Raw genomic sequence first — 25,636 nt, 5'->3', positions numbered from 1 at the left:
AGCCATAGCCGTTCCCTCAGCGCTATTTCTCTCACAAGCTGAGGCGGGTAGGACCGCCCCCTGCCCGAGGCCCTCCCCTCCCCGCCCGCTGTCGGCGCTCCGCAGCGCTGCCTGTGGCTCCGGCTGCCGGCGCTCTGCGGGCGCTGCCTGGCGCCGCCGCTGGGGCTGCTGGGTCGGGGCGCTGCGCCGCGGCCCGCCTCCATCCCGGCCTACCGCCGTCCCGTCCTCCCGCCCGGCTCTGGGGGTGCCGCTGCCACGCCGGGCCTGGCAGCCATGACGACGGAGGAGGAGATCGTGCGGATCGCCAAGCGGCTGGACAAGATGGTGGCGAAAAAGAACGCGGTGAGCCGGGGCGGGGCGAGGCTCGGCACCCTGCCGGCTCCGCGCTGCTTTCTCTTTAGCGGGCCCCGCTCGGCCCACGGGGGCCGCCGCCGTCCGGGGAGCTCCGTGCGGCATCCTCAGCCTGGCGGTGGGGTTGGAGTCGCTTCGCCTGGCCCGGCTCCTCGTGTCCTGTTGCCGGGCTGTGGAGGTGTCCGTGCTGGGCCCTGCGGAGCAGGCGGCTGGCGACTCAGCCGCTGGGTGGGGAAACGCGCGGGCGGGTCTCTCGTCCAGATACATTGTTTTCGTGTTCGAGCACGGATGGCGAGGCGATCCGTGCTGTTTCAAAGCTATGAAGGTTAACTGAGGAGCCCTGGTCCTGCTGGTCGGGTTCTGAGGCACACGTGGGCTGAGCACCCCCCTCGTTGCGCTAAAGCAATAAAATGTATTCGTTTCCCACTGATTGGACTGAGTTTTGTATAGCCGACAGCAGCACCAGATACTTTAAGTAAGGTTGGTGCGGGAGGCTGCACCCAGGTGCTGAAGTTCTGGCGGCAGTACTCCACGCAATGAGAGGGGTTTCGCATCCCTCCTTGCTATTAGAAAACCTATCTGCAAGCTTTTTGTGATACAGTAATCCTTTCTCCTCCGCCCTTCAGCTTTTAAGCACCAAATGATTCATTGTTTCACTTTCCCGGCTCTTGATATTGTAGCGATTCTTTCTTAGGATGTATCATAGTCCGTACAGGAAAGCTGTGAAATCTCTTTGTCAGAGAGCATTGAGAAGGAACAAGGGTTAGTGACTTTAAATTAAAGGAGTGTAGATTTAGATTAGATGTTAGGGGGCAAGCTCTCAACTCAGAGGTGGTGAGGCACTGGCACAGTCTGCCCAGAGAAACTGTGTTGCCCCATCCCTGGTGGCCAGGTTGGATGGGGCTTCAGACAGCCTGAGCTAGTAGTGGCAGCCCTGCCTATGGCAGGCAGATGAAACTAGATAGGTTTTAAGGTCCTTTCCAACTCAAACTATTCTGTGATTCTGATAAAAACATGCCGAAAACAGAACGTTTGAATGTCATGATAGTGAGAATGGTGAGATCCAGTCAATTCAGTGCTATCTGGGAGGCTTATGACATCAGAAGGCAAGTCTCCCAGGCAACATGGAAATGGCCACCCATGCAGTGATCCTATGGATGCTCCTGGTGACTGACCATCATCTATTTCCTGGGGATTTTGGAAACTTAGAGCTGCAGTTCAGCAGCACCTGAGAACATGCTGGTGCTCTGGTGCATGTAAGCACCATGTCCATGAGACAAGCATCAGTGGGATGCTGCCAGGGGAGGTTCAGGTTAGACATTAGGAGAAGTTTCCTAAAAGAGGGGTGAGGCATCGGATCAGGCTGCCCAGGGGAATGGTGGAGCCACTGTCCCTGCAGGTATTCAGGGACTGTGGAGATGTGGTGCTGAGGGATATGATTAGTGAGCATGGTGGGGATAGGCTGACGGTTGAACTAGATGATCTTAGAGGTCTTTTCCAACCTTAATGATCCTATGATTGAAACAAAGACTGAACAGGAAACTTTAAACCCTTTATGCTGCCAACGTGCATTTTAGTCTGAAACGCTTTTTGTGTGTGTGTCAGTGTGCATTCTGTGTGTGTCTTTGTGATAGATTCGATGGAAGCCATCAATAAAAAAGACTTTGATGCCATTTCTCTCTGAAGTCGTCAGGAGCCTGATGTCAGGAAAGAATCTCCTACACAGGGAGGCTCTGTGCTTGTGACAGAGAGCTGCGCAGCATTTCTTTTGATGGAATGAAAAGGAGCTCAGAGCAGACACACGTCCTGAGTCAGGATCTTGGTGACTTGCTTTGATGAAGGGTTTAATTGTATCTGGGCAGATTTCATAACTATTTTACTGAAGCGATGCACACAGTTCTTTTATTTCAAAGGACAAAAGAACGATGGAGTTTTGTATTTAATTCACAGTGATATACATATTTCTGCTGTTGCTTCAGGTGGTTGCATTTTTGAAATAGATGTCACTACATCTTCAGAATTAATGGGATTTGGTTAAAATGTGTATTGTACCTTCCTTCCTCTCACTTGTGTGCACCTTCTTGTCTTCCGTTTTGATGAATAGGTATAAAAAAAAATCACCTATGGATGATAAAACAGTTGAATAAGTTCAGAAAAGAAAACATAAAGTTGTCTGTGTCAATAAATGTTTCACAGAATATCACAGAATGACCCGGGTTGGAAGGGACCTCAAGGATCATGTAGTTCCAACCCCCCTGCCTGGCAGGGCCACCAAACATACACATTTACTAGATCAGGTTGCCCAGGGCCCCGTCCAACCTGGCCTTGAACACCTTCAAGGACGGGGCATCCACAACCTCCCTGGGCAGCCTGTTCCAGGACCTAACCACTCTTCTAGTAAAGAACTTCCCCCTAACATCCAACCTAAATCTTCCCTCTTTTAACTTAAAACCATTTCCCTGTGTCCTGCTATTGTCAGCCCTTTCGAAGAGTTTACTCCCCTCCTGGGAGTAAGTTCCCTTCAGGTACTGAAAGGCTGCAATGAGGTCACCCCGCAACCTTCTCTTCTCTAGGCTGAACAAGCCCAACTCCCTCAGCCTGTCCTCATAGGGGAGGTGCTCCAGCCCCCTGATCATCTTTGTGGCCCTCCTCTGGACCCTTTCCAAAATCTCTATGTCTTTCTTGTACTGAGGGCTCCACACCTGAAGGTGTTCAGATCTATAACTATAGATCTACAATCTTCAGAAACATATTACGTTTTCTGCAGCCTGAAGCCTAACTTCAAACAATACACGTAGAACACGTTTCTGTTGTTATGATCTGATCATCTAAGGGAGGCAGAGAGGGATAATCTGTTAAATGTGTAGATGAAAGGTAAGCTAAGCTGGAAGCCACCTGCAATGGGGCCTCGTCTTTCAATTCCTATAAAATTCCAGGAATACCTTGCAAGAAAAAGATTTATAATAATCATTGTAATATGATTTTAATTCTGATTTAACTGTAAAGCACCTATTATTTAGTTCACTTAATATAATTCACTAGAAAAGAGTTAAGGATTAGAAAGCATCAATGCATTACGGATTTGGAGAATCTGAGGGCATGATACATAGGCAGCTACTGGGTAAAGAGTGCTTCATTATTGTATTTTTGGTAGGGGGCTTCTTATTTTTTTGGAATATGGTGCGTATTTTTGGCTAAGAAAATTTTCTTGAGTTTCATTTTATTCTGTATTCCTAAAGCTAATGAACTTATTTGGCTTTTAAAAGGCGTTTGCGATGGAAAACAAAACACACGTATGGGTGGTAAGAGAAGGATATGGATTAGCGTGGTAGCTCAGTTTGGGGAAGTCTTGTATTTCATGCATAGAAGTTAGGGGTCTTTCTGTAACAGTAAAATAGAAGAGCTTTGGTTTCATGAGTGAAAGGGTAGTTAAGTACTGGAATGGGCTCCCCAGGGAGGTGGTTGAATCGCCATCTCTGGTTGTGTTTAAGAGCCGTCTGGATGTGGTGCTCAGGGATATGATTTAGTGAAGGGTTGTTAGAGTTAGGATACTGGTTAGGCTGCGGTTGGATTTGATGATCTTCAAGGTCTTTTCCAACCTGGGTAATTCTATGATTCTATGAATCAGGTTTCTATTAGGTAGGAAGTAATTACATTTCTTTTGTTTTAGCTGCTTGTCATTCACAAGAGGTCATAGTGGAACTTGAAAGCATCCCGATCTGCGTCTGTTTGGATGTGATGCTGAAATTTCACTTTTGTTTTTCTCAGCCTCTTAGTGGTTTTGTGTGTTTTCTTCAGTGGTTTAGATTGTAGGACAGTGCAGGTGCAGCAGCAGGTTACTTGAGTTCCCTTGCAACAAGTGTCAGAAGTTGATTGGGGAGAACTTTAAAACCAGGACAAATGCAAATAAAGATATGCAAAATGTATATTTTAAGTATGGAAAAGAAGATACAGTAAGCAAAATAGGACATGTTGAGTAAGTGGTAGGAATGCCACTTTGCAACACCGAGGCCCGGGTTCGAATCCCCTGTGGTGCAAGTGGTAGAAGTGCAGCTCTGCTACACAGGAGGCTCGAATTCCGGGGGTTGGACTCAATGATCTCTAAGGTCCCTTCCAACCCACACGAGACTGTGATACTGTGATATGATGATGAAAGAAAAGGGAATTGAATTCTAATGAACTGAAAGGAGGGGATTTGGGATTTGTTTCCAAACAAATGTAAATTAAAGAAAAAAAAAAAAAAAAAAGCAGGGGTGTGATGAAGTTAACTGAAGTACGGTGGCTTCTTATGGGAGAAGTCCTTTGCCTTCTTGCTCTCCTTAAGCCACAGGCTGAGAACCACGTGCCTTTGAATAACAGCAGATGTGTCTTAAGTTTTGTGAGGCTGCTGTCATCTGCTGGGCAGCCAGCCCTGTGTGTGGTGAGGAGTGGGTGCTGCAGAGCTTTGCTGAAGTGAATGAGTAAATCATGAAGCCTGTTGCTCGTGTATTTGAAATCTTTGAAGTAAGACCAGCATGGCAAGTGCATGACTTGTTAACGTAGCTGTGTGTATAGACAGTAACTAAATAGTAGCAGATTAGCTAAAAGCGCAGTCTCTGAAATAGGCTCATCTGTCTTGAAAATCAGTGTTCATACAGTATTTGTTTGTACCTTTCCTTATTGTAGTGCAAAAGGAATAAAGACAGGCACATGGCAGCCATATATTAAACAAAAGTGTTGGTTCAGATGTTGTAGTGCATTAGGATGGGCTCTGGCTTCCATTCTGGAAGAAGCTGATGCTTGGCCAGTGTGATATAGGATGAATACTGTTATCTGTCTGCACCAAACTATATGATCTAATGTATGTATGTTTCACTGAATTAATATTTAAGTGAACAGTTGAAAATAAGACTTATAAGCAAGTCTTCCTCAGCTTTGTTACTGGGATATTTGTTGTAAGGAGCAACTTATAGAATACACTGGGAATTATACAGGATAAAACTTCTCTAGTCTTTTAGTGAATAGTGTGATCTCTGAGTTCAGGCCTGTTAATTTTTAGAGTTGGTGAATCAGAATATTTCTTTTCCTGGGGTTTTTCTGTGGATAAATTGAGAGCTGATGGTTTGGATCCAATCTGTGATGTTTAAGACTAAGAATATGCTGTTGGTACGGTATTTGAAGTTCTTGATTCCTACTAACTTGACTTTTTTGTTTGTTTGTTTTGCAGGCTGGAGCTCTTGATTTATTAAAGGAGCTTAAGAATATCCCTATGACCCTTGAGTTATTACAGGTACAACTTCTTTTATTGTTATGTTGCAAAAGTTATCTCTGTAATAATGAAATTGAAGCCAGCAAATTTGGAAGATTGCATTATTTAAATAGATTCCTGTGGAGAAACCTCTTGAAGAATCGTCGCTATTTTGGCTGAATAGAATTATTTCACTATGATTTAGGGCTCTGAAGTGCTTTCTTCCATTATCAAGTTCTTAAACTTAGTTCTGTTTCTGGACTGTGAGGAGAACCTTAGTTCATACCTTCAATAGGTTGTGTTTTACCATTGCATTTTTAACCCCATACCTTTGAGTATTCTTCAATTAGTTACAATAGCAATTTTGTATCCTCTGCATGGGATGTGATGGTGCAGGACAGCCTCTCTCACTTACATGCATTACATTCTCATTTTGCTTATATCTACATCTCTTACATATTACTTTTAGAAATTCTTTCCAAAAAGTGCATCAGTGAACTTTATTTACGTGTAAAGTTTTAGAGCTGGTTATGTAGTTCTGCAGTGATAAACTTTTGTTCCATATTCACTGGAGATTACTCATCTCTGTATTTGCAAATAGCAGAAATTAGCAGACGTTCAGTTTTTTTGCTGTGGTAGCCACTTAAATTGGAAAAGACTGGAAAGTAACATTCTTTTTAAGTGATGTTTAATTTGCAGATGCAGAATTAGCTGGAAAAAGCTAAGTAGTGTCAGTCTTACCTATGTATTTGTAGAATGTTTTTATTTCAGTACATTATTAGTACTACTGGTTGCCATTTAATATTAGAATTAGAAAGTTTCACCTTTTTGCATTAGTTAGCACAACACTGCACTAAATGTAGAGTCTTGCACCTGGGTAGAAATAATTGCATGCACCAGTACAGGCTGGGGGAAGACCTGCTGGAGAGGAGCTCTGCAGAGAGTGACCTGGGCGTCCTGGTGGACGACAGATTGACCATGAGCCAGCAGTGTGCCCTTTTAGCCAAAAAAGCCAAGGGCATACTGGGGTGTATTAAAAAAAGCACGTCCAGCAGGTCAAAGGAGGTGATCCTCCCCCTCTACTCTGCCCTGGTGAGGCACCATCTGGAATATTGTGTCCAGTTCTGGGCTCCCCAGTACAAAAAAGACAGGGATCTCTTGGAAAGAGTCCAGCGGAGGGCCACTAAGATGGTGAGGGGCCTGGAGCATCTCCCCTATGAGGAGAGACTTAGGGAACTGGGTCTGTTTATCCTTGAAAAAAGAAGGCTGAGAGGGGACTTGATCCAGGTTTATAAATACCTGAGGTGTATTGAAATTTGTGTTATTTATGTTGAGTTTTTAAGTATGTAAAATCTGCTGTATGTTTTCTCATAGTGCCCCAAAATTGCTTAAGCAATGGAGGACTTGGAGCAATGGTTCAAATGTGAAGTAATCACACTACTGGCTCTGCTAGCTAGTGCTCATTGGTGTGCTAATGTCAAGGGGAATGACAGTGAGAGAATGGGAGCGCTAACTTCCTCTGTGTAGACTGAGGTATCATACGACTGATATATTTGGACTGGCACAGGACACGAGGGAAAACCATTTCAAAATTACCTACACAGAGAAGAGCATTTCTGACTGGTGAGGCAGTTTCATTATGCCTTTGCAGTAAGAGAAGGGACAGTTCATCATACAGCACGACTGTCACTTTAGTCTGAACTGGGGGCACCCTCTGACAACTTACAACTGCATGGAGTGGGAAAGTACACTTCAGCAATTTGGGCTAGTGCTTGTGTCACGAGTCTGTCTTATTAGACTTCTGTCACAAAAATGAAGCAGTTACATAGAATAATCTGTTTCACATCCCACAGGTTATGTGTAAGCTTGCTCACCAGTGTGAACAGCCAGCAGCTCGTGTCACATGCAGTTTACTAGCAGCTGCATAATAATAAGTACATTGGTTCTCAGATCTTAATTGTAGGTAGCGCGCAGCTAGACAGTGAGTGAGGTAGATGTCCTCATTTGAACCAGCAGGTTTTACTGGACATTACACACATGCATGTGCACACCCCTACACAAAACCGAGCTGTGAAATGCAGTCCTTGTTAATTACTTGTCGGTTCACTGGCAAGCTGTGGAGACCTGGGAATGTGGATGTGGTTATTCTCAAGGGCTTTATTTGTCCTTTGAGCCAAGTTCTCCAAATTCTCTGTCTTATTACTACATTGCAATTTCAAGTTGGTAACATCTCAGCTTGCTTTAGTGATTGCTGTTCTTCCTCAGCTGCTTGGCTGAGCTGTTAGACCTACAGCCTGAATGCTTTGGTGGAAAAAACAGATGTTTATGCAAGTCTGAGTTTCTTTACTTTTCATAAATAGAACACAATAAGCACAAACAAGAAGTGCTGAGGAATTTCAAGTAGGGAAGAATGATTCATTTGAAGAGGAGAGTTTTCAGATACCTGCACATGGCACAGAGGTAATTGAATTTCAGGGGTTAAATTGAACTAGGCTAAGATACCAGAGTCTTTGACTTGAAATGATTCTCATAGTAGCAGTTCCTTAGGTTGGAAGACTGAGGGAATTTTAAATGCTGATGGCTGATGTGTAGTAGAAGCAGTAATTTGGTGAATATAACTGACCTTTTGTGATTGCTTGCATTAGTTTGCAGGTAAATAAATTGGAGGATCACTCCCTCTTAGCTTTTAGGTGATACCAAATCAGTTGTTCTGTATAAAAACAAAGGAAGTGTGTTTACATATAACCTTAAGAAAGCTGAGAGTTCAAGCAGTTGTTATCATCAGTCCCGCTTGCATGATCAGGGAAAAAAATGATCAGTCTAATTAATTCTGAGTTTTATTTCTTTGGCTATGCTTGTAGCTTTGGTGTCTCATCCCTTCTCTAATAAGACTATTAAGAGTCTTAATAAGACTATTTAAGAGTTTATAATATGTTATCTTTATAGTCTAAACATAATCATAGAATCATAGAATGGCTTGGGCTGGAAGGGACCTCAAGGATCATGAAGCTCCAACCCCCGTGTGACAGGCAGGACCACCAACCTCCATATTTAATACCGGACCAGGCTGCCCAGGGCTCCATCCAACCTGATCTTGAACACCTTCAGGGATGGGGCATCCACAGTCTCTCTAGGCAGCCTCTTCCAGCACCTCTCCACTCTTATAGTAAAGAACTTCCCCTTGACATCCAACCTAACCCTTCCCTCCTTCAACTGAAAACCACTGTCCTGCTATTATCTATTCTTTCAAAGAGTTGGCTCATCTCTTGTTTGAAAGCTCCCTCTGGGTACAGGAAGGCTGCAATGAAGTCACCCCACAACCTTCTCTGCTTCAGGCTGAACAAGCCCAGCTCCCTCAGCTTGTCATCATATGGGAGGTGCTCTAGCCTTCTAATTATTTTTGTGAATAATAAGCAGCAATTGATCAGTTCTGCTCTGTTGAGGACTTTGTGTGATACTTAGCTAGTTGCTGAAGCATGTCATGGAAAGTGAGTGCAGGCAGTAATAAAGAAACTCCAAATATCTGCCCATGAGTGAAGTCCTTGGCCTGTCCTCAGTGCTCAGCCATGGGGAGGAAAGGTGAAAAGTGGAAGAACTTCTGCACCTCTTTGATGCTATCTGTCAATGTGTGTGTGCACAAAGTCCATCCTGAAAAACCTTAGTTACGTGTGAGTAGCCATCTGTTTTCTTCAGTCTAAAATATGTTCAGAACTAACGTTCAGACCTAAAATTTGCTGAAATATCTGCTGAAGATTTCAGTTCATTTCCAGTCATTTAGCACATCCAGAGTGCTCTAGAGAAGTGTTCTGTGTGGGCTGTAAGGGGTAATTTACGGGAACAAATTATTTCCTTTTTTAGTGTAATGCTGAGATTTAACTTTTCCTTTAAAGGAAAAGGAGAAGATATTTATGAAAAGCCACTGCAAAAGTAAATAGAATAAATTGTACTTAGTGAGTCTGGCAATTAATAAATGCAGCAAAGCTGGGCATCTTAAGAACGATGTAAAAATATAGTCATCGTTCAAGATATGATCTTGTAGTACAATAATTGTACTAAATGCTTCTTTCCCAAAGCTAAAAGTGTGGAAGTGTTCTATTTTTTATATTAAGGTGTTAGCTGAAAATATTCTAAAATGAATCTTTTACTGCTGTTTACCAAATTTATATCCATAAGTTATAGTTCTTAAAAAGAAAAAAAAAAAAAATCTTAAGTCACTCATAAATAAATCTCATCTTCACTCTATAGGTGGCAGTAGTGCCAAAGCTTTAAAGCCTGTCACCAGCTTGGCCTTTTCAAAAGAACAGGCTTTTCTTATTGTTTCTACCTGAAAGCAGAAAACTCTGAGTAAAATTTTAATAGGTCTCACTGTTGCCAAAATGACTTGGAACCTAAAACGTGATCGCTCCCAGCATGATAGTACGGCTTCTTCCATAGCCAGTAAATGGGAATATAGACTGAATGCCATGCTTAGTTTATGTCAGTAGTCTGTAGAGTTGCTTTGAAGTGCTTAAGGGACAGAAAAACTTCAGCCAATTTCCCTTAGCTCTGACCTTCTGTGATGGAGACAAATGGTAGTGTGGTATTTCTTTGTGAAATGTACTGATAATCATAAAGATAAATAAAAATACATCCCTTTAAAATAAAGTTGTCTAAACAGCGGCTTTAGAAATGTTAATCAATTATCTTCATGCCTCTTTTTATAGAGTATATTTTTATTTCTGTTGCAGACTACCAGAATTGGAATGTCAGTGAACGCAATTCGCAAGCAAAGCACAGATGAAGAAGTTACATCTTTAGCAAAATCTTTGATCAAATCTTGGAAGAAACTGTTAGGTATGGCACATCAGCCTTTTTGTTTTTTAACTACTTTTGTGTATTTCAACTATATATGGACTTGATACAGATCCTTATGCTTCTGTTCTTCAGAAACAGTTGTGCTCTTGCTTAAGTATTGAAACTATCTGTTCTGAGGTAGGTTATTGGTTATTTTAACTTCTTTGACTATCACAGATGATTACTGTACAAATATAGTCAAAAGCAAAGTTAATATGCATTGACTTGTGCTGACAAACAGTAGGAAACCAGCTTCTGTGACATGACTCATTTCTCAAGCTTCACTGCATGCTGTTGAGCGAGCAGTACTGTAATGCAGTACTGAAAGCTAACGAACCTTTTCTTAACTATTTCCTCTGTCAAATGTAAAAAGTACTCTGAAGATTTCATGCAGAACCTCATGTGGAAGCGTAGAACCTTTGAAGTTTGGTTATAAACTCATTTGTGAAGAGAAGAAACAGTAAAAAATAATTAAGTTTAAAATTCTGTTAGAGATAGTGAATGTTTCTCTAAGTAAATCTGTAGTTTCTAAAAATGTAATAGTTTTAATAAATTTGCAAATTAGTGAGCCAATAGTTTTTCTTTTATTTCCATTACTGCAATGAAAGCATCTTGCTGTGAAAGACTGGTATAAATCTGTGTTGTCTGATGGTAATGATACGTTCATCCAAGTGTAGGCTGCAGCTGAAAGAGGTTTTCCTTACCTTCTCAGAGGGGCCTTCTTGCTCATTGCTGTGCTAAAGAGGTCAGAAAAGGGATCTCAGCAGTTGTAAACTAATCATTTTGTTTATTTCTTCTGAATTCTTTTCAACTATCGGTTTCATGATCCAGCCCTTTTGCAGTTCTTGCAAAGGGACTGTAGCAGTAGCACACAGCTGGGGAAAGGTGGAACTTCAAAAGGTGCCCTTTTATTGGCTTGCTACATTCAGATTGTTCAAAGACAATTGTGAGAATGTACCTTTAGGCTGCTTACATCAGGTGATTTCAAACATGTGAGGAACTGGAAAGTAAACAGCAAATACTTGACTACATTCAGCACTGTACATGTTCTTCCTGGGACAGGGAGTATGTTAGCTTTATCTTACTCTAATTTTTGTTACCAGGGTAGATATTGCTGCGTGTACATGATTGTACCAAGTCTGTTAACACTTATGGTTATGCACTTACAATATAAAATCAAATTATTTTTGGACATGCAGCACTGTTTGTATTGGAATCTGACATAATTAGATTCTTGTTGATGACAATGTAGAGCATACAGTGAAGTGCAGTAGGTCAAATGTTTCACTGCTCAGTAATTATTAGAACTTAACTTCCAGAATTACAAGACTTATCTGGGCTTTGTGACTTATTGGGTGGGAATATTACAAAGTACTGTTATTCTGTTTTAGCATTAGTTTTGATTTTCTCAGAAGAATACAAAATACCCTATGTTGAGCTGCTAGAGAAATCAGTTTCGGTTGTGCGGTTTATAGTGCGTGTAAAATGATATGGATCAAAGATGACAATAGAAGCGGATGGCTGTTAATCATACCAAGCATTGTACTCAGAGATCTGAAATCTTTGTGAGTTATTTTTATAAATGACATTTGGAATTTAGGAAAGAATCTCTGTTCAGGCTGCATGTACTTAGTTGAATGCTTTTGGAACTTATGTTTTAAGGATGAATGGGAAACTAGAAATCAAAATATGGTTGTGAATCACCAGAGTTTTAACAGATTTTTATGGCTTGCTTAAAACTATGCCGGGTTACAAATGGATTTTCAAGTGAGGTCAGAAGCTGCCCAGCAGAGGGCTCGCAGGCATTATCTGGAGTGAGTCAGTGTGTGAGCTGTAGTGAAAGATTGCTTTCAGATGTTGCTATAAAAACGTTAAACCACACATCCTATTTGGTCACAATTTAGATGAAGAAGCAAATTCTGTTCTCAGAATAAAATAACATTGTGTCATAATGTGGAATTTGCAAGGAGTTATTGTTTTGCCAAGTAGTTGAGAATGTAGAATACGTTATACAAATGAATCAATGAACATCAACTTTGGTTATGAGGAGTTCTTCAAGTGTATATATGTAAATAAAAGTATACTATATATATATATATATAGTATATATATATAGTATATATATATATATATATATAGTATATATAGTATACTATATATATATATACTATATATAGTATACTATATATATATAGTATATATATATATAGTATACTATAGTATATATATACACTATATATATACTATATATATACTATATATATACTATATATAGTATACTATATATATAGTATATATATATATATAGTATACTATAGTATATATATATATATACTATGTATACTATATATATAGTATATAGTATACTATATATAGTATATATATATATATATACGAGCTGTCAAATCATTTGGTTTGTAAAAGATGATCAAGATCATCAAGTCCAGCCATCAGCTTGATTTGCTGAGTCCCATTGCTAAACCATGTGCCTTAGTGCTCTGCCCACACATCTCTTAAATACCTCCAAGATTGCCTCAGTCCTGATCAGCCTGTTCCAATGATTGGCTCCTCTCTCTTTGAAAAAATTCTTCCTGATATACAATCTGAACCTCCCGTAGCAAAACTTGAGACTTTTTCCTCATGTCCAGTTACTAGGCATGTGAAGAAGAGAGCAGCATCCTCCTCTGTATAACTCCCTTTCAGGGATATTTAGGGAGCAAAGAGGTCTCCCCTCAGCTATCTCATCTACAAACTAAGGAAACTCTGTTCCCTCAGTCATTCCTCATTAAACCTTGTTTTCTAGTCCCTTCACCAGCTTTGCTGCTCTTCTCTGCCCCTTCTTGAGTGACACAGTCTCCTTCATGTAGTGAGGAGCTCTCAACGGACTGTACTAAAAGTTCAGTCTAAACAGTTTGGTGTACACAGAGACAGTCACTACTGTCTAGGTCATGCTCTATTTCATACAAACCAGGAGCTATTGGCCTTCTAGGCAACCTTGGCGCATGACTGGTTCACATTCAGCCAGCTGCTGAGCCAGCACCCCCAGGTTCTTTCCTGCTAGACAGCTTTGCAGCCCCTTTTCCCCTGGCCTCTATTGCTGTGTGATGTTGCTGTCATCCAAGCAAGGACCCAGCACTGGGTTAGATACTGAATGTTAGATAATTGGATGCAACCAGTCCCTCTGCTCAGCCTTTATACTCTCAAGTAAATTGACAGTCCTGCCTAACCTGTTTTTGTCTGTCACCTTACTGAATGTGCTCTCCATCCCCTCATCCAGATTTATGATAAAAATGTTAAACAAAACTGACCCAGTGCTCACTCATGGGGAAGCACCATTGATGACTGGTCAACAACTGGATTAAACTCTATTCACTGTGACTCTTTGAACCTGACCATCCAGCCAGTTCTTCGCCCAACATATTGTACAGCTGTCCAAGCCGTGAGCAGCCAGTTTCTCCAGTAAATATGGGAAACTGTCAAATACTTCACTAAAGTCAAGGTATACAATATCGACAGATACCCTCTCATCTTTTAAGCAGGTCATCTCATCATGGGAGATAAGGTTAATTAGGCAGCACTTGTTTTTCATATACCTGTGCTGACTGTGTCTGATCACTGGGTTGTCCTGTATGTGCTATATAATGACATTCAAGATAGTCTGCTCCATGGCATTCCTTGGTACTGAGGTCAGACATACAAGCCTGTAATTCCCTTGATCATCCTTCCTGTCCTTCTTATAGACTGGAGTTGTATTTGCGAGCCTTCAGTTTGCCGGATATTACTATAAATTAACTTGTGTTGTTTAAAAAAGGAAGAAAAACCCTCAAGTGTGTGTGTGTGTGTTTGTTGTTAATCAGCTTCTGAAGCAGCAGCAGCTAAAACTGAAATAATGTCTTTCATTTCTAAAATTGGTGACAATTTCAGTTTGTTCCTGGAAAAAAAAAGGGGGGGGAGGAGGGGTTGTAAGTTATAATAGCTGTACAATTAAAAAACAACCCATGCCTCTTCAAAAGATCTTAGATAATTTATATTACAATTCTAAATATTGATCTGATTCTTTATGTTTCCTGATGTGAATTACTTGCTCATTTGAATTTTTAAATGTCTGTCACAGGCTGCTTTTCCGTCTTTCTTTGTTAGATTCCTGTGGTTGTTTGTAGTTCCCATTAGCTGCCATTCTTCCTTTGCTCCAGAATCTGGCCGCTGGATGTAAAAAGCTAATTAGAAGAGACCTTCATTTCTCAAGGATAAATATATTTTTCCCCCAATGAAAAGCTGTAATGCTGCCCAGCAGACTGTTAAACACTGTGTTGACAAAAGAACAGTATGTAATTAATAAAATAAGGAATCCTTGTTCACATGTGAGTTTAAGAATAAATACTGCTTTGCACTGAATCTCCTCAATACTTTCAATGTGTGATGCATAAAAGTGAGCGACTTAGTAAGAACATTTCTACTAAGTAGAGGATGTTTTTGTTTTCAGATTTATGAAGCTGGATTTAAGAGAAATATATATAAACTCTGAGAGATTAAAGATAGTGTAATTTCGAACTCATATTTGCTGAAGATGGTTCAGTTGTCTCAGCTGCTGAAGTTTGACCTTTTGTTTGAGACATGCTTGCATAGGCTGCTCTGCAGGTTAGAAAGAGCCATGATTTTACCTCCTACTTTACCCCCTGGTCTCATGTTTGCTTTGCCCTACATAAGTGAAATACACGATAAGGGTATCAGAAAATGTTCACAAGTGCTTACCCCAAGATACATACCAATAGATCTGTCTAAAAACCTCCAGCAAAAATTGTCATGTGCTTGAGATGGGAGTAGATGAGATAACATGCATATATAGAATATTTTAAAATGTATTTATCATGTAAGTGTTTGTAGCCATGGAGACTAGTTGTGAATGTGCGTGTTAAAAATGGATCATGGGTTTGTTTCCTTTCTCTGAGTACAGTGTCTTTGGGTGTCACAGCAAGAAACTTCTGCAGTCTATTCTGCTTATACTTTGTTTGCTTTTTTAGTGGCTTTTTTTTTTTTTAAATAAATAATTTGATTGAACCAGTATCTTAGGATTTTATTATTATTTTTAATAACACTTCCAGTTTATTAAAGACAATCACTCAAAATATATAATAATATATAATGGGAGTATATATACACATACATCCCTGTAGGAAGTATTCTGGAGAATTTTATGGACTTGCCTGGCTTTCAGACTGTTTTGTAGTCAGTGATTTTTGGTTACAGCTGGAGATGGAATACTTGATGTGTGCTTTAAGTGCTTGAATAAGAAGAGACCTGAATCTGTGTGTTCCATACCACAAGTACCCATGAGAAACATGGGGATAGGATCCTTCAGGAAATTAGGTTCTTTTTTGATGCTTAAGCAAGGGTTTAGATATCCAGTTTGTGCCTGACATTTTCTCTTCTTTTCTTTGAGTTTATTTCTCTAGTAAAATTAATAATAAGTTCAACCAGGTAATAACACTCTACAGAGTTAGGTGTGCAATGACAGATCTATGAGAGCTCAGAAGGAGAAATCCGCAAAAATTAGGTGAGTGATGGCAGTGTCACTGGGCTCTTTCTGTAGGTAGTGGAGAAAGCAAGCCAAAGCAGGCGGCTGATTTAACATCAAGCTCCTTCAGAATCTTTTTTATCATGTCTTCACTGCCAGTTAAAGGAGGTGCTGGACTTGACCTGAAGGATTTGATTTTTGTATGCTGGGTCGGCAAGGGTGTGAGAGGTGGAAAGCTGTACTGCAAGAGAGAGTCAAATCAGAGAGTAGGAGCTGATGGCACGTCTAACTGGCTCAGAAATTATCAGAGATATTCTACCACTGCTTTAAATCAATTTCTGAGTAAAAGTTTCTCATGTTTTGTATTCCCAGATGGACCTTCAACTGATAAAGATTCTGAAGAAAAGAAAAAGGAGCCTGCATCTTCCTCACAAAACAGCCCTGAAGCAAGAGAGGAAAGGTACTTAATTCTCGAGGACAAATAATTTTGTTCAGTATAAATTAGGATTAACTTGAAAAATCAACCAGTTTTCACATATGTTTGGACCAAAAGTTTAAATATTAGAGATGACTTCCACATTATTTTGTGAAATATGTACAGTTGTACAAAAAATGGTGTGTTGCTAGGGAAGAAGATCCGGCTGCTGCTGACACACTAAGAAAAGATGAAAGCCACAGGACAAGATATGGTCAGACTAGTTATTGTTTATTCTGTCTTATCTGTCAGAGACTCCTTCCTCTCTCAATACTAGTACTGAGCTTTGTGAAGTGTAGCTTTCAGTTACAACTTTGTGGTAATTACATACGTTAGAGGTTTAGAATACTTCTTTTGTCAGCTTTTATGTTTGATAAACAGTCTCATTCTGCACCTTTTTTGGTGCAAAATATACGTTGTCAGAAAGATGAGCCCATGTAAGTGGCACTTGAGGTGCTGAAGAGTATTTGCGAAGTAGAATCAACAAGTCCAGATTATCTACATACTTCTTTTTGTAGTGAATCAGTTTACAGCAGCCATTTTCAAAGTGTGGCCTCTATTTGTCCCAATGCTAGAAGAAAACTTTCGGAGTATGCGGAACTTCCAGGAACCATAGTACCAATTCAACAGACTGAATGTTAGCATGATATTTCCTCAGTGTTTTTTAAAGTGAGGTTCCTTGAATGAAAAAACGTTTTCATGTTAACGTTGAGAACTGTGAGTTAAAACTTATATATAAGTATCCACCTGATGTGATTAAATATCTGCTGTCTCTGATGTGTGGAATACCCTGGTAAATATTCTGAAGACACTTTTAAAATTGTATTGACTCTAAAGCTATAAATAGCTTTTAGACGGTGTCTTGTGTTTTATTTTCTATTAATATCATTTAATATTTATAGCAAAAATCTGTGTTTTCCCCTCAAAAAAAATGATTTGAATAAAGCAAAAAAACCATTTTATATTAGGTTGGGTTTGTTTTTGTTTGTTTTTACTTTTTGTTTTAGCAGTTCAAGTAGCAATTCCAGCAGCAGGAAGGAGGAGGGTAGTGCTCCCTCAAATTCTTTCATCCCTTCCTTTCCTCGGGCTCCAAGCACTTCGGATTCTGTACGAGTGAAATGTAGAGAAATGCTCTCTGCAGCTCTCAGAACAGGAGGTGAGCTCTGTAGACAAAATATTTTCAATTTTAACTGTTTCTTCCTTCTGTTCCTGCCCCTGTTTACTGTACCCTTTCTTCTGTCCCATTGTGTGTGCATACTCATAGGCCAGTTCACCCAAGATGCAATAAACTGAGTAACCTCAGCAACGTGGGAGTGTATTGAACTACTTTCTTGTAGCTGGTGATATGGGACATTTTGTGGCTTCTGTTCATCTGATATCTTGCCTACAGTAAAACTTCATTACAGGAAGTTATTTCCTCTGCAATTCCTCATTTGACTCTATTAATGGAAACTGCTTTTTTTCATCTTATCTTTGAGTGAGAGCGTCAGCATAAGCGTGACTGCCTTTCTTACTCTAGAGGTCCTGTGAGCCTTCAGATTCTTGATTTTGAAGGCTGCCTGTCTGTTTTGATTTAACCTTGAAGTTTCATGGATATAGTCACAGTTAGTCTTATATTGTTTTATCTTCCTGCCTTTGAGGCATCTGTAAATTGCTTGATTTTGTTGTTGTTGTTTTGTTTTTCCCCATCCTGTACATTTGTGTGTCTTTAAACTGATGTATGCTATGCTATATGATGAGCAAATCAAGTGTTGTACAAGCTCTGAACTCTTTCCTATGCACTGTTCTGGTCTGCAAGAACTTTTCTCTGTTCTTAGCTTAGTGTAGTCTGACTCAATGTAAGCAGACTTCTGAAATTATCCGTTTTTACTCTATTTCACTCTGTTTTGTACTTCACTTTTAATTCACATGAATTCTGACACAGGCAGAAATCAAGGCTGACAAAGGACCATAAACTTCTGGTCTCTCAGATGTATAATTCAGAGGACAAACAGGTTTTTAGAAGGTGCATATAGCTTCTTGGTTTTCGAAATTATGTGTAATTAGAATTTTCTCTAGGTTTCCAATAATACTTTTTCTAATTATTTCCTATTGTACGTGTTAGCTGATCATGCGTAAGTCTAATGTCAGTCTCGAAATATATGGTTATTTTCTGGTCCTATGGACTTATGCCTGAGATCAAGAAGGAACTGTGTTGTTATTACTCATCAAAGTGCACCCATGTTAGAATGAGGAGGAGGAAAACACATATTGTGTCTAATTTGTCCCAGGCTGTGTTGGAAAGGCAGCTGTCTTTATGAGGAAGGGTTTGGGTCGGAAACAGCAAACAATTATCTGGAGCTGTTATAGGTCATGTTGTTTTGTCTTCAATATTGCTACGGTTCATTTCTTCAAATTTGCACATTTGATGGCCATTCCCTACTTGACATATTTTTAACAATAATATTTAATTACTATATTTCTAGAGAAATCTTTCTCTTACATGCATATGAAACATAGCTAGTGTTGTGTGGGCTGAAAGAATTGATGAAACTCAATACAGAATGTTTTCTCATTATTGTAGCCTATTCTAAACACAGATGCACTGTGTGTACAGATGGGTAATTGCCAAGCATGATAGAAGGCAGCGTTTTCTTTTTCTTTTATTTTTTTCTGTATAGCAAAGTTGTTTTTAATTACTATTTGTCTTTCAACTAGAGATCATTTTGTCTGAAGGATTTAAGGTGATTCTACTCTTTTTTTTTTTTAACAACTCTTGTTGCTCATCATTTCATTGATTTTTCTTCACAAAGGTACTGTTAACAGATTTTTATAAGTCAACCGAACTTTCCTTATCAAAAGATATACAGTGTAGTTATTTATAATTCATTGTTTTGATGTTCCAAGTTAGATCTCAGTGCTGTGAAATACTGCTGAGATCATCAGAGTGCTAATATTATAACTTTTGTTTTCCTCAGATGATTACATTGCTATTGGTGCTGATGAGGAAGAGTTGGGTTCTCAGATTGAAGAAGATATCCTTTGCTGGGCTTCTCTGTACTCTAGGATGACAGTATTAAAGAACACTGATACTGTTAAAAAATAGTTCACTTAATCTGTATTTTGAGTATTTTATTTCATTTAAAACAAAAACCAGCAAACTGTGTTAACGCATCAGTACTGAAATTCAGTACTTAGAAAAGTACCACGAACTAAACAAAGGGACCTCTGTGTGTGTGATTTCTATTTCTACTTTTAATACAGAACTTATATTAGTAATTAGATGAGATCAAGGAGCTGGGTTTAAGTCCTTGGGTGATTTTTGAGAATTTTTGTTTAAATCCTATTATCCCCAAATTCACGTTTTGCCAGCTATGTGCTAAACAGTGAATAGGCTTTGGCAAGATGTGAAGCACTGTCTGCTGTGTTGAGCAGAGAGTAACTGTTGTTTGGAGATGGGAGTGTGGGGAAGGGCTTTACTTTAAAAAGGTTGCTCCCCCCTAAAAAAAACCAATCCGCAGTGGTCTGTTTTACTTGTTTTGTTCCTTAAATCTAAAGCACCTATTTTTCAAGAATTAAAAAACACTGATATGAAATACAAAAATAGGGTACGGAGTAGGATAGCGAATCTCAAGGATGCAAAGAATCCAAACCTAAGGAAAAACGTGTTATGTGGGAACATACCTCCTGACAAATTTGCCAAAATGACAGCGGAGGTAAGTAAGGCATAGATCTTGAACTATTTCCCTACTGGACTTATGTCCTAGCTGCTACCTAACTGATAAAAATGCTTGTACTTCTGAAGGACTAAGACTTGTCATGGCTTCCACAGTCTGAATTATAGAGGGCAGAGGAAATGAAAGTGGTGTATTTTAATGGTTCCTGAAAATGTGATTTCTCTGCGAGTCAGGTTAAGCTCTCTGCCGAATTCTCTGCAATACAACACAATGGGCCTCAAACTCAAAGAGGATAGATTTAGGTTAGAGATAAGGAAAAAAATTCTTACACTGAGGGTAGTGAGGCACTGGGACAGGCTGCCCAGTGATGTGATTGATGCCCTGTCCCTGAAGACTTTCAAAAGCGAGGTTGGATAAGGCCCTGGACAACCTGATGTAGCTGTGGTGTCCCTGTTTATTGCAGGGGAGTTGGACTAGATGGCCTTAAGCGACCCCTTCCAACTCTAATGATTCTATGATTCTCTGGCCTGTTGGTGATGGCTTATGCTCAGGGTAGTGACTTCAAGTTACTAAGCCATTCACCCTTATTGATGGATATGTAACTCTACCATCCATGTTAGCCAGTCTTGCCATTTGTTTTTTAAATTCTAGCTTCTGCTACTGTTCTGTGAAAGGTGCAGCACTATGCTTTTAAAGATCAGTTCATCTCGTATTGGCATTTTTAGTGTTGATTTAAAGCTTATCTGAGATTTGACAGATTATGTAAAACAATTTTGAAGGTAACTCTTCACAGTAAATAGAATACAGAAATGATGCGGGAAGGAAGCTAAGAGAATTGGCCTTTGAATCAAATTAGATTTATTATTGAAAGAACATTTTGAACACTTCAACAAAAACTCCCATTCAAATAGATGCTCACTGTCTAGATTTCTTTTGATTTATAAAGAAAGTCAGAAGTGAAAAATTAAATGTTACAGGAAAGAAAAATAAAGGCATGGATAATATTTGATTTCAGTTTTTTAGTTCAGCTTATATGTGTTCTGCTGCTTCCCACCCTCCCCTATACCCAGCCCTAGATAAGTATTTTTGAGATCCTGCTTATTGGAACTGTGGTTCACACTTCATTTTCTTTAAAACAAGAACTCCCTACTAAACTGTGCTGTTTATTTCTGTGACAGGAAATGGCAAGTGATGAGTTGAAAGAAATGCGCAAAAATCTGACCAAAGAGGCTATCAGAGAGCACCAGATGGCCAAAACAGGAGGTACCCAAACTGATCTGTTTACATGTGGCAAGTGCAAAAAGAAGAACTGTACATATACCCAGGTATGTGGTTATTCAGGGCATTCGTTTTCCTTTCTCAAAGCTGAAGTCCTGTATAAACATGGTCAGAGAAAAAAGTTTTCATTACAAAATGCTAACTGAATACAAAACAAGGAGGCAGTTGGGCCTACATAGGTGTGCTTACATAAAGAATGTTTGTTGTATCAACTGTATTAATTTACCAGATATTTTATGTAAATCTAAGCAGATTATGTATGCAGTGTGAGGTGCTAGTTTATTTCTGCTGAGTTTTTGCTAATTCTACTGATTAAATTTTCATAATATGGTTTCATATAGAGAACTATTTCACTGTTTGCAATGTGTAAACCTTATTTTTTATGGAGGTAGTGAATATGTATATATAATATTATCTATCCTTTGACTGATGCTAGACTTTGACTTTGAACTTCTTCATATTATATTACAAGAAGTGTAGTGCTGCAGGGCATGTAATACTGATCACGGGATCAGCTGTGTTTAGTGTTGTGTATAGGATACTGCAAACAAAAAGCTGTGTTTCAGTCACGAGGCTTTAAGCCTTTGTGTCAGTATCCAATAAGTAAAGTTGAACTGCAGCTTTAAAGTGTAGCTTCACCGCAGATCTTTTTCCTAGAAATATATGAACAGTTTCTATACCAAAATTGGTATTTTAGTGCTTCTAAAATTGTCGAAACAGAAGCTTATGATCACTGTGTAGTCCAAACAAAATAGTTTCAACTGGATGCAAAGTTAGCTTATATTCTTATCCAAATGTAGTTACTTAACATTAAACTTTGATTTTAAACCATTCCATTGAACACATGCTAACAAAAGTTGAACATACTAATTTTCCTTTTCTGCTCTGGCTCTTTCCTTTGCTAAAGGTTCAAACCCGCAGTGCTGATGAACCTATGACAACATTTGTTGTTTGTAATGAATGTGGAAACAGATGGAAGGTAAGGCTATTAGACCGTTCTGCATACCTGACAGCAGACAACCAGGCTTTGTGCTTAATTTTATGTTTTACCATAAATGACAGTTGCTTTTCTGTTGACTTGTGGTTATTTCTTAACCCATAAATGATACCGTATGTTGATATTCTGAAATAGCTGTATGTTAGAAAACTATCAGTGGCCAAAGGTGTTGAGAATTTGCAAGTTCTGGCTGAGGGTAATTAGAGGTAGAAAAGTCAAGACACTGGCTTAGACCTTGTGACATCTAGGTACAGTACTATGCTTTGCCATAAAAAGCAGCAGCAAGATAGCCACTCTGTTTTCCCAGTCTTCTCCCAAAGATATTCCAACCATCTCTGCTTTGATTGGTAGAATAGGCCCTTTTAGGCATTTTGTTGGGTTTCTTTTCCCTTTTATTTTCTCCTCTAAAAAGAAAGGGAATATAAAAAAAAGTGACTGCTGCCATATTCCTGCATTGGGTTAAGTGTAATACAGTGATAATTTATTGTAGTATTTCATGTCTTAAACAAACAACAAACCCCAAACTTCAAGAAATGGGAATTATAAGATGTTAAAACAACTGAAGCTGTCTCATGAACGATTGTAGTGTAATGAAGTAGAGAAACACTGAAATGAAGGCCTGTAGAGTTTACAACTTAAGATATAATATTAATATTGCATGCTATCTTCATTTTGTTAGGGTTGCTGTTTTTTTAATATGAATAATACTGCAAAGCAGATATTAGGATTACTGCATTAGGAATTCTTTTGTGTCTTGCTTTATGTTTCCTGTTACTGAATGCAGTTCAGATCTGTGCTCCAAGATATCTAAATAATATATAAAGCTTAGAAGTTATTTGATGCAGCACAGAGAAGTTCATTTGTCCTTAAATCCCCTAGTGAGGTAGCATTTATAAAAGTCTCTATATAAAAATGCTTGAGTGACAGCATATTTGTAGGATATAAGCAAATGATTTGAATACTAATTTCCATATCCAAAGTACAGTGTCACATGACTGTTTCTTCTTGCAAAGATGTAGAGATAAGTTTTACGGAGACCTCATAAAAATTTCTTTTCCTTTCACAGTTCTGTTAGAAGAAGAAATTGTCAAGACATCTGGACCAGTATGAAAGAGGATTTAGTAATTAGCTTTAAAAACTAGGCTAAGCAGTGCTAGCTTCCTGCAAACAAGAGGTTATTTTGTTTTCTTTTTTCCTTTTCTTCCTTTTCTTTTTTTAAAGCAGCATACATGCCTGAAGTTAGCCTTCATTTTGACACAGCCGTCATTTCCTTAAATGCCTTCCTATAGCTGATAGTCGGTAGGGCCAGGTTGCTCAATTGTATGGTGAATGTTAAAGTATTTTTTCATTTTTGTAAGTAAGTTGAAATTAAACTTTTACCAATGAAATATTTTGATAATTTGCTTTGTTTGTTTTTTTTTGTTTTTGTTTTTTTTTCCTAACTATGTGGATTGTCTACTGTTATTTTTTTAAAGTCTGAAATATGCATTCCCATAACGTATTTTATTATTATCTTATTATCATACATAGGAAAAAAAAAGAAAGTGGCTTATATGGTGGAAGGAAAAATGCTTAGAACAAAGAAGCTGAGTTACGTATCTAAACACATTTTAGGCACAAAATACCTCAGCATTTCAAGGTTTCCTGCATAACTTTGCATAAAAACCATTTTAAATTCAACTTACTTGATAGTATGACTGTAATTCAGAAAGTATCCCTTTTTCTATCAGAACAATAGATGTATTTGATACATTTTTTTGCCTATGTGTGAGTTCTTTGGCAGAATTGCTTCTTAGAAATTATTTACAGGTTCATAATTGATTTTTCATTTAATTTGCTTTAGACAGCAGCAAACTAATAACAGATGTTTGCTGTCGAGGAGAATGCTGTGTTTGAGTACATTTCAAGAGGAATGAGGCAAAAAAAATATGTTAAAAATAATTGCAAATTGGGTGACAAGTAGACCTAAATTTGCACTGCTGTTCAAAACACATACAGAACAGTCAGTGTTGGCTTATGCAACCTCCTTAACACTATTTGTTCTTTAATCTTTCTGCCTGTCACATGTAAGAAAGCCATTAAAAAAGCTAGAACTGTGGTAGTGCTTTCTATGTTTTAGATATGTCAGAATCATAGTATTGCTCAGATTGGAAAAGACCTTAGAGATCATCAAGTCCAACCACAACCTAACCATACTACCCCAACTATAACAACCCTCTGCTAAATCATGTCCCTGAGCACCACATCCAAATGGCTCTTAAACACATCCAGGGACAGTGACTCAACCACCTCCCTGGGGAACCTATTCCAGTGCTTTACAACCCTTTCTGCAAAGAAGTGTTTTCTAATGTCCAACCTAAATTTACCCCTGTCCAACTTGAGGCCATTTCCCCTCATCCTGTCACCTGTCACCAGTGAGAAAGAGACCAGCCCCAGCTCTCACTTGTAAGCACCTTTCAGGTATTAGAAGAGAGGAGCCTCCTCTTCCCCAGACTAAACAACCCCAGTTCCTTCAGTCTCTCCTCATAGGGCATATTCTCCAAGCCCTTCATAAACCTTGTTGCCCTTTGGACCTGCTCCAGCCTTGTGGCTGTGGTAGCAGCCTCAACTTTTCACTCCTCTGACTTCAGAATAAAGAGCTGTCACAGCAGAATAGTGAAGTCCAAGAAATGGACTTCAAGACAAATCATAGGTGCCTAAATTCTAGTTATGCTTCATTTTGGTTATCCAAATCCAAAAATAGAAGTGCTCATCCCTGAGCTTTTCATGCACATCTTTTCAATAAAGAAGAGTCCAGAATGTAGTTGTCATATAGTATGAGCTGAAGTTTTTACATTAGTCTATTAGCAAAAAAGAGGAAGCCATATTCCTCATAGAGCTGAAGTGAGATTAAGTGCTGTGTTTCTTGAGAGACCCTGCTGCTCAGAAGATACTGAAGGCTTCTGGATCTTTAACTCAAAGCCGTTTCCTCACATACAATCCTGTTAACTTTCACAGGAGAACACTTGATTTTTAAATGATACTGTCCTGACTGTCTTTTTGACTTCCACTAAACAGAATGTAAACAGCTGCTCAGTGACCTAGGCTTTTGTGAACACCACTTTGAAGTCACATTGCATTTCCCAGGTATTGTCAAGAAGTGCCTATTCTTTAAAATCCAAAGTTCTGGATTCCCCTTGTGATCACATACATTAAATTGCACCGAGGTGGACTCTGATCACATTTTCTGTTTCAGCTGTTATTAATCAGGAGGCATGCATAGTGTTTCTCTGATCAATTGTAATTTATATAGTAGAACCTTTCA

General features: G+C 39.1%; 1 protein-coding gene across 3 annotated transcripts; it reads left to right on the top strand.

Moving 5' to 3' along the window:
- The first annotated feature begins 146 nt into the window (after positions 1-146).
- On the top strand, positions 147-24,430 carry TCEA1 (transcription elongation factor A1). 3 transcript variants are annotated; one of them, XM_015855599.2, is made up of 10 exons: positions 147-342; positions 5,558-5,620; positions 10,306-10,411; positions 16,299-16,386; positions 17,412-17,557; positions 19,359-19,415; positions 19,942-20,096; positions 21,236-21,382; positions 22,243-22,314; positions 23,399-23,731. In XM_015855599.2, exons 1-10 carry the CDS (start codon positions 274-276, stop codon positions 23,405-23,407), a joined length of 912 nt encoding a protein of 303 aa, XP_015711085.1. In that variant the 5' UTR covers positions 147-273; the 3' UTR covers positions 23,408-23,731. The 3 variants fall into 3 exon arrangements, with proteins under 3 accessions (XP_015711085.1, XP_015711084.1, XP_032298618.1); XM_015855598.2 differs by having other exon boundaries at positions 203-342; positions 17,409-17,557; positions 23,399-24,430; XM_032442727.1 differs by lacking the exon at positions 147-342 and adding an exon at positions 1,461-1,517 and having other exon boundaries at positions 17,409-17,557.
- Positions 24,431-25,636: the final 1,206 nt, after the last annotated feature.

The sequence above is a fragment of the Coturnix japonica genome, chromosome 2 (assembly GCF_001577835.2).
Source record: "Coturnix japonica isolate 7356 chromosome 2, Coturnix japonica 2.1, whole genome shotgun sequence".
NCBI lineage: Eukaryota > Metazoa > Chordata > Aves > Galliformes > Phasianidae > Coturnix > Coturnix japonica.
The sequence above is the reverse complement of the archived record's forward strand: the minus strand, read 5'-3'. Positions and strand labels throughout refer to the sequence as shown.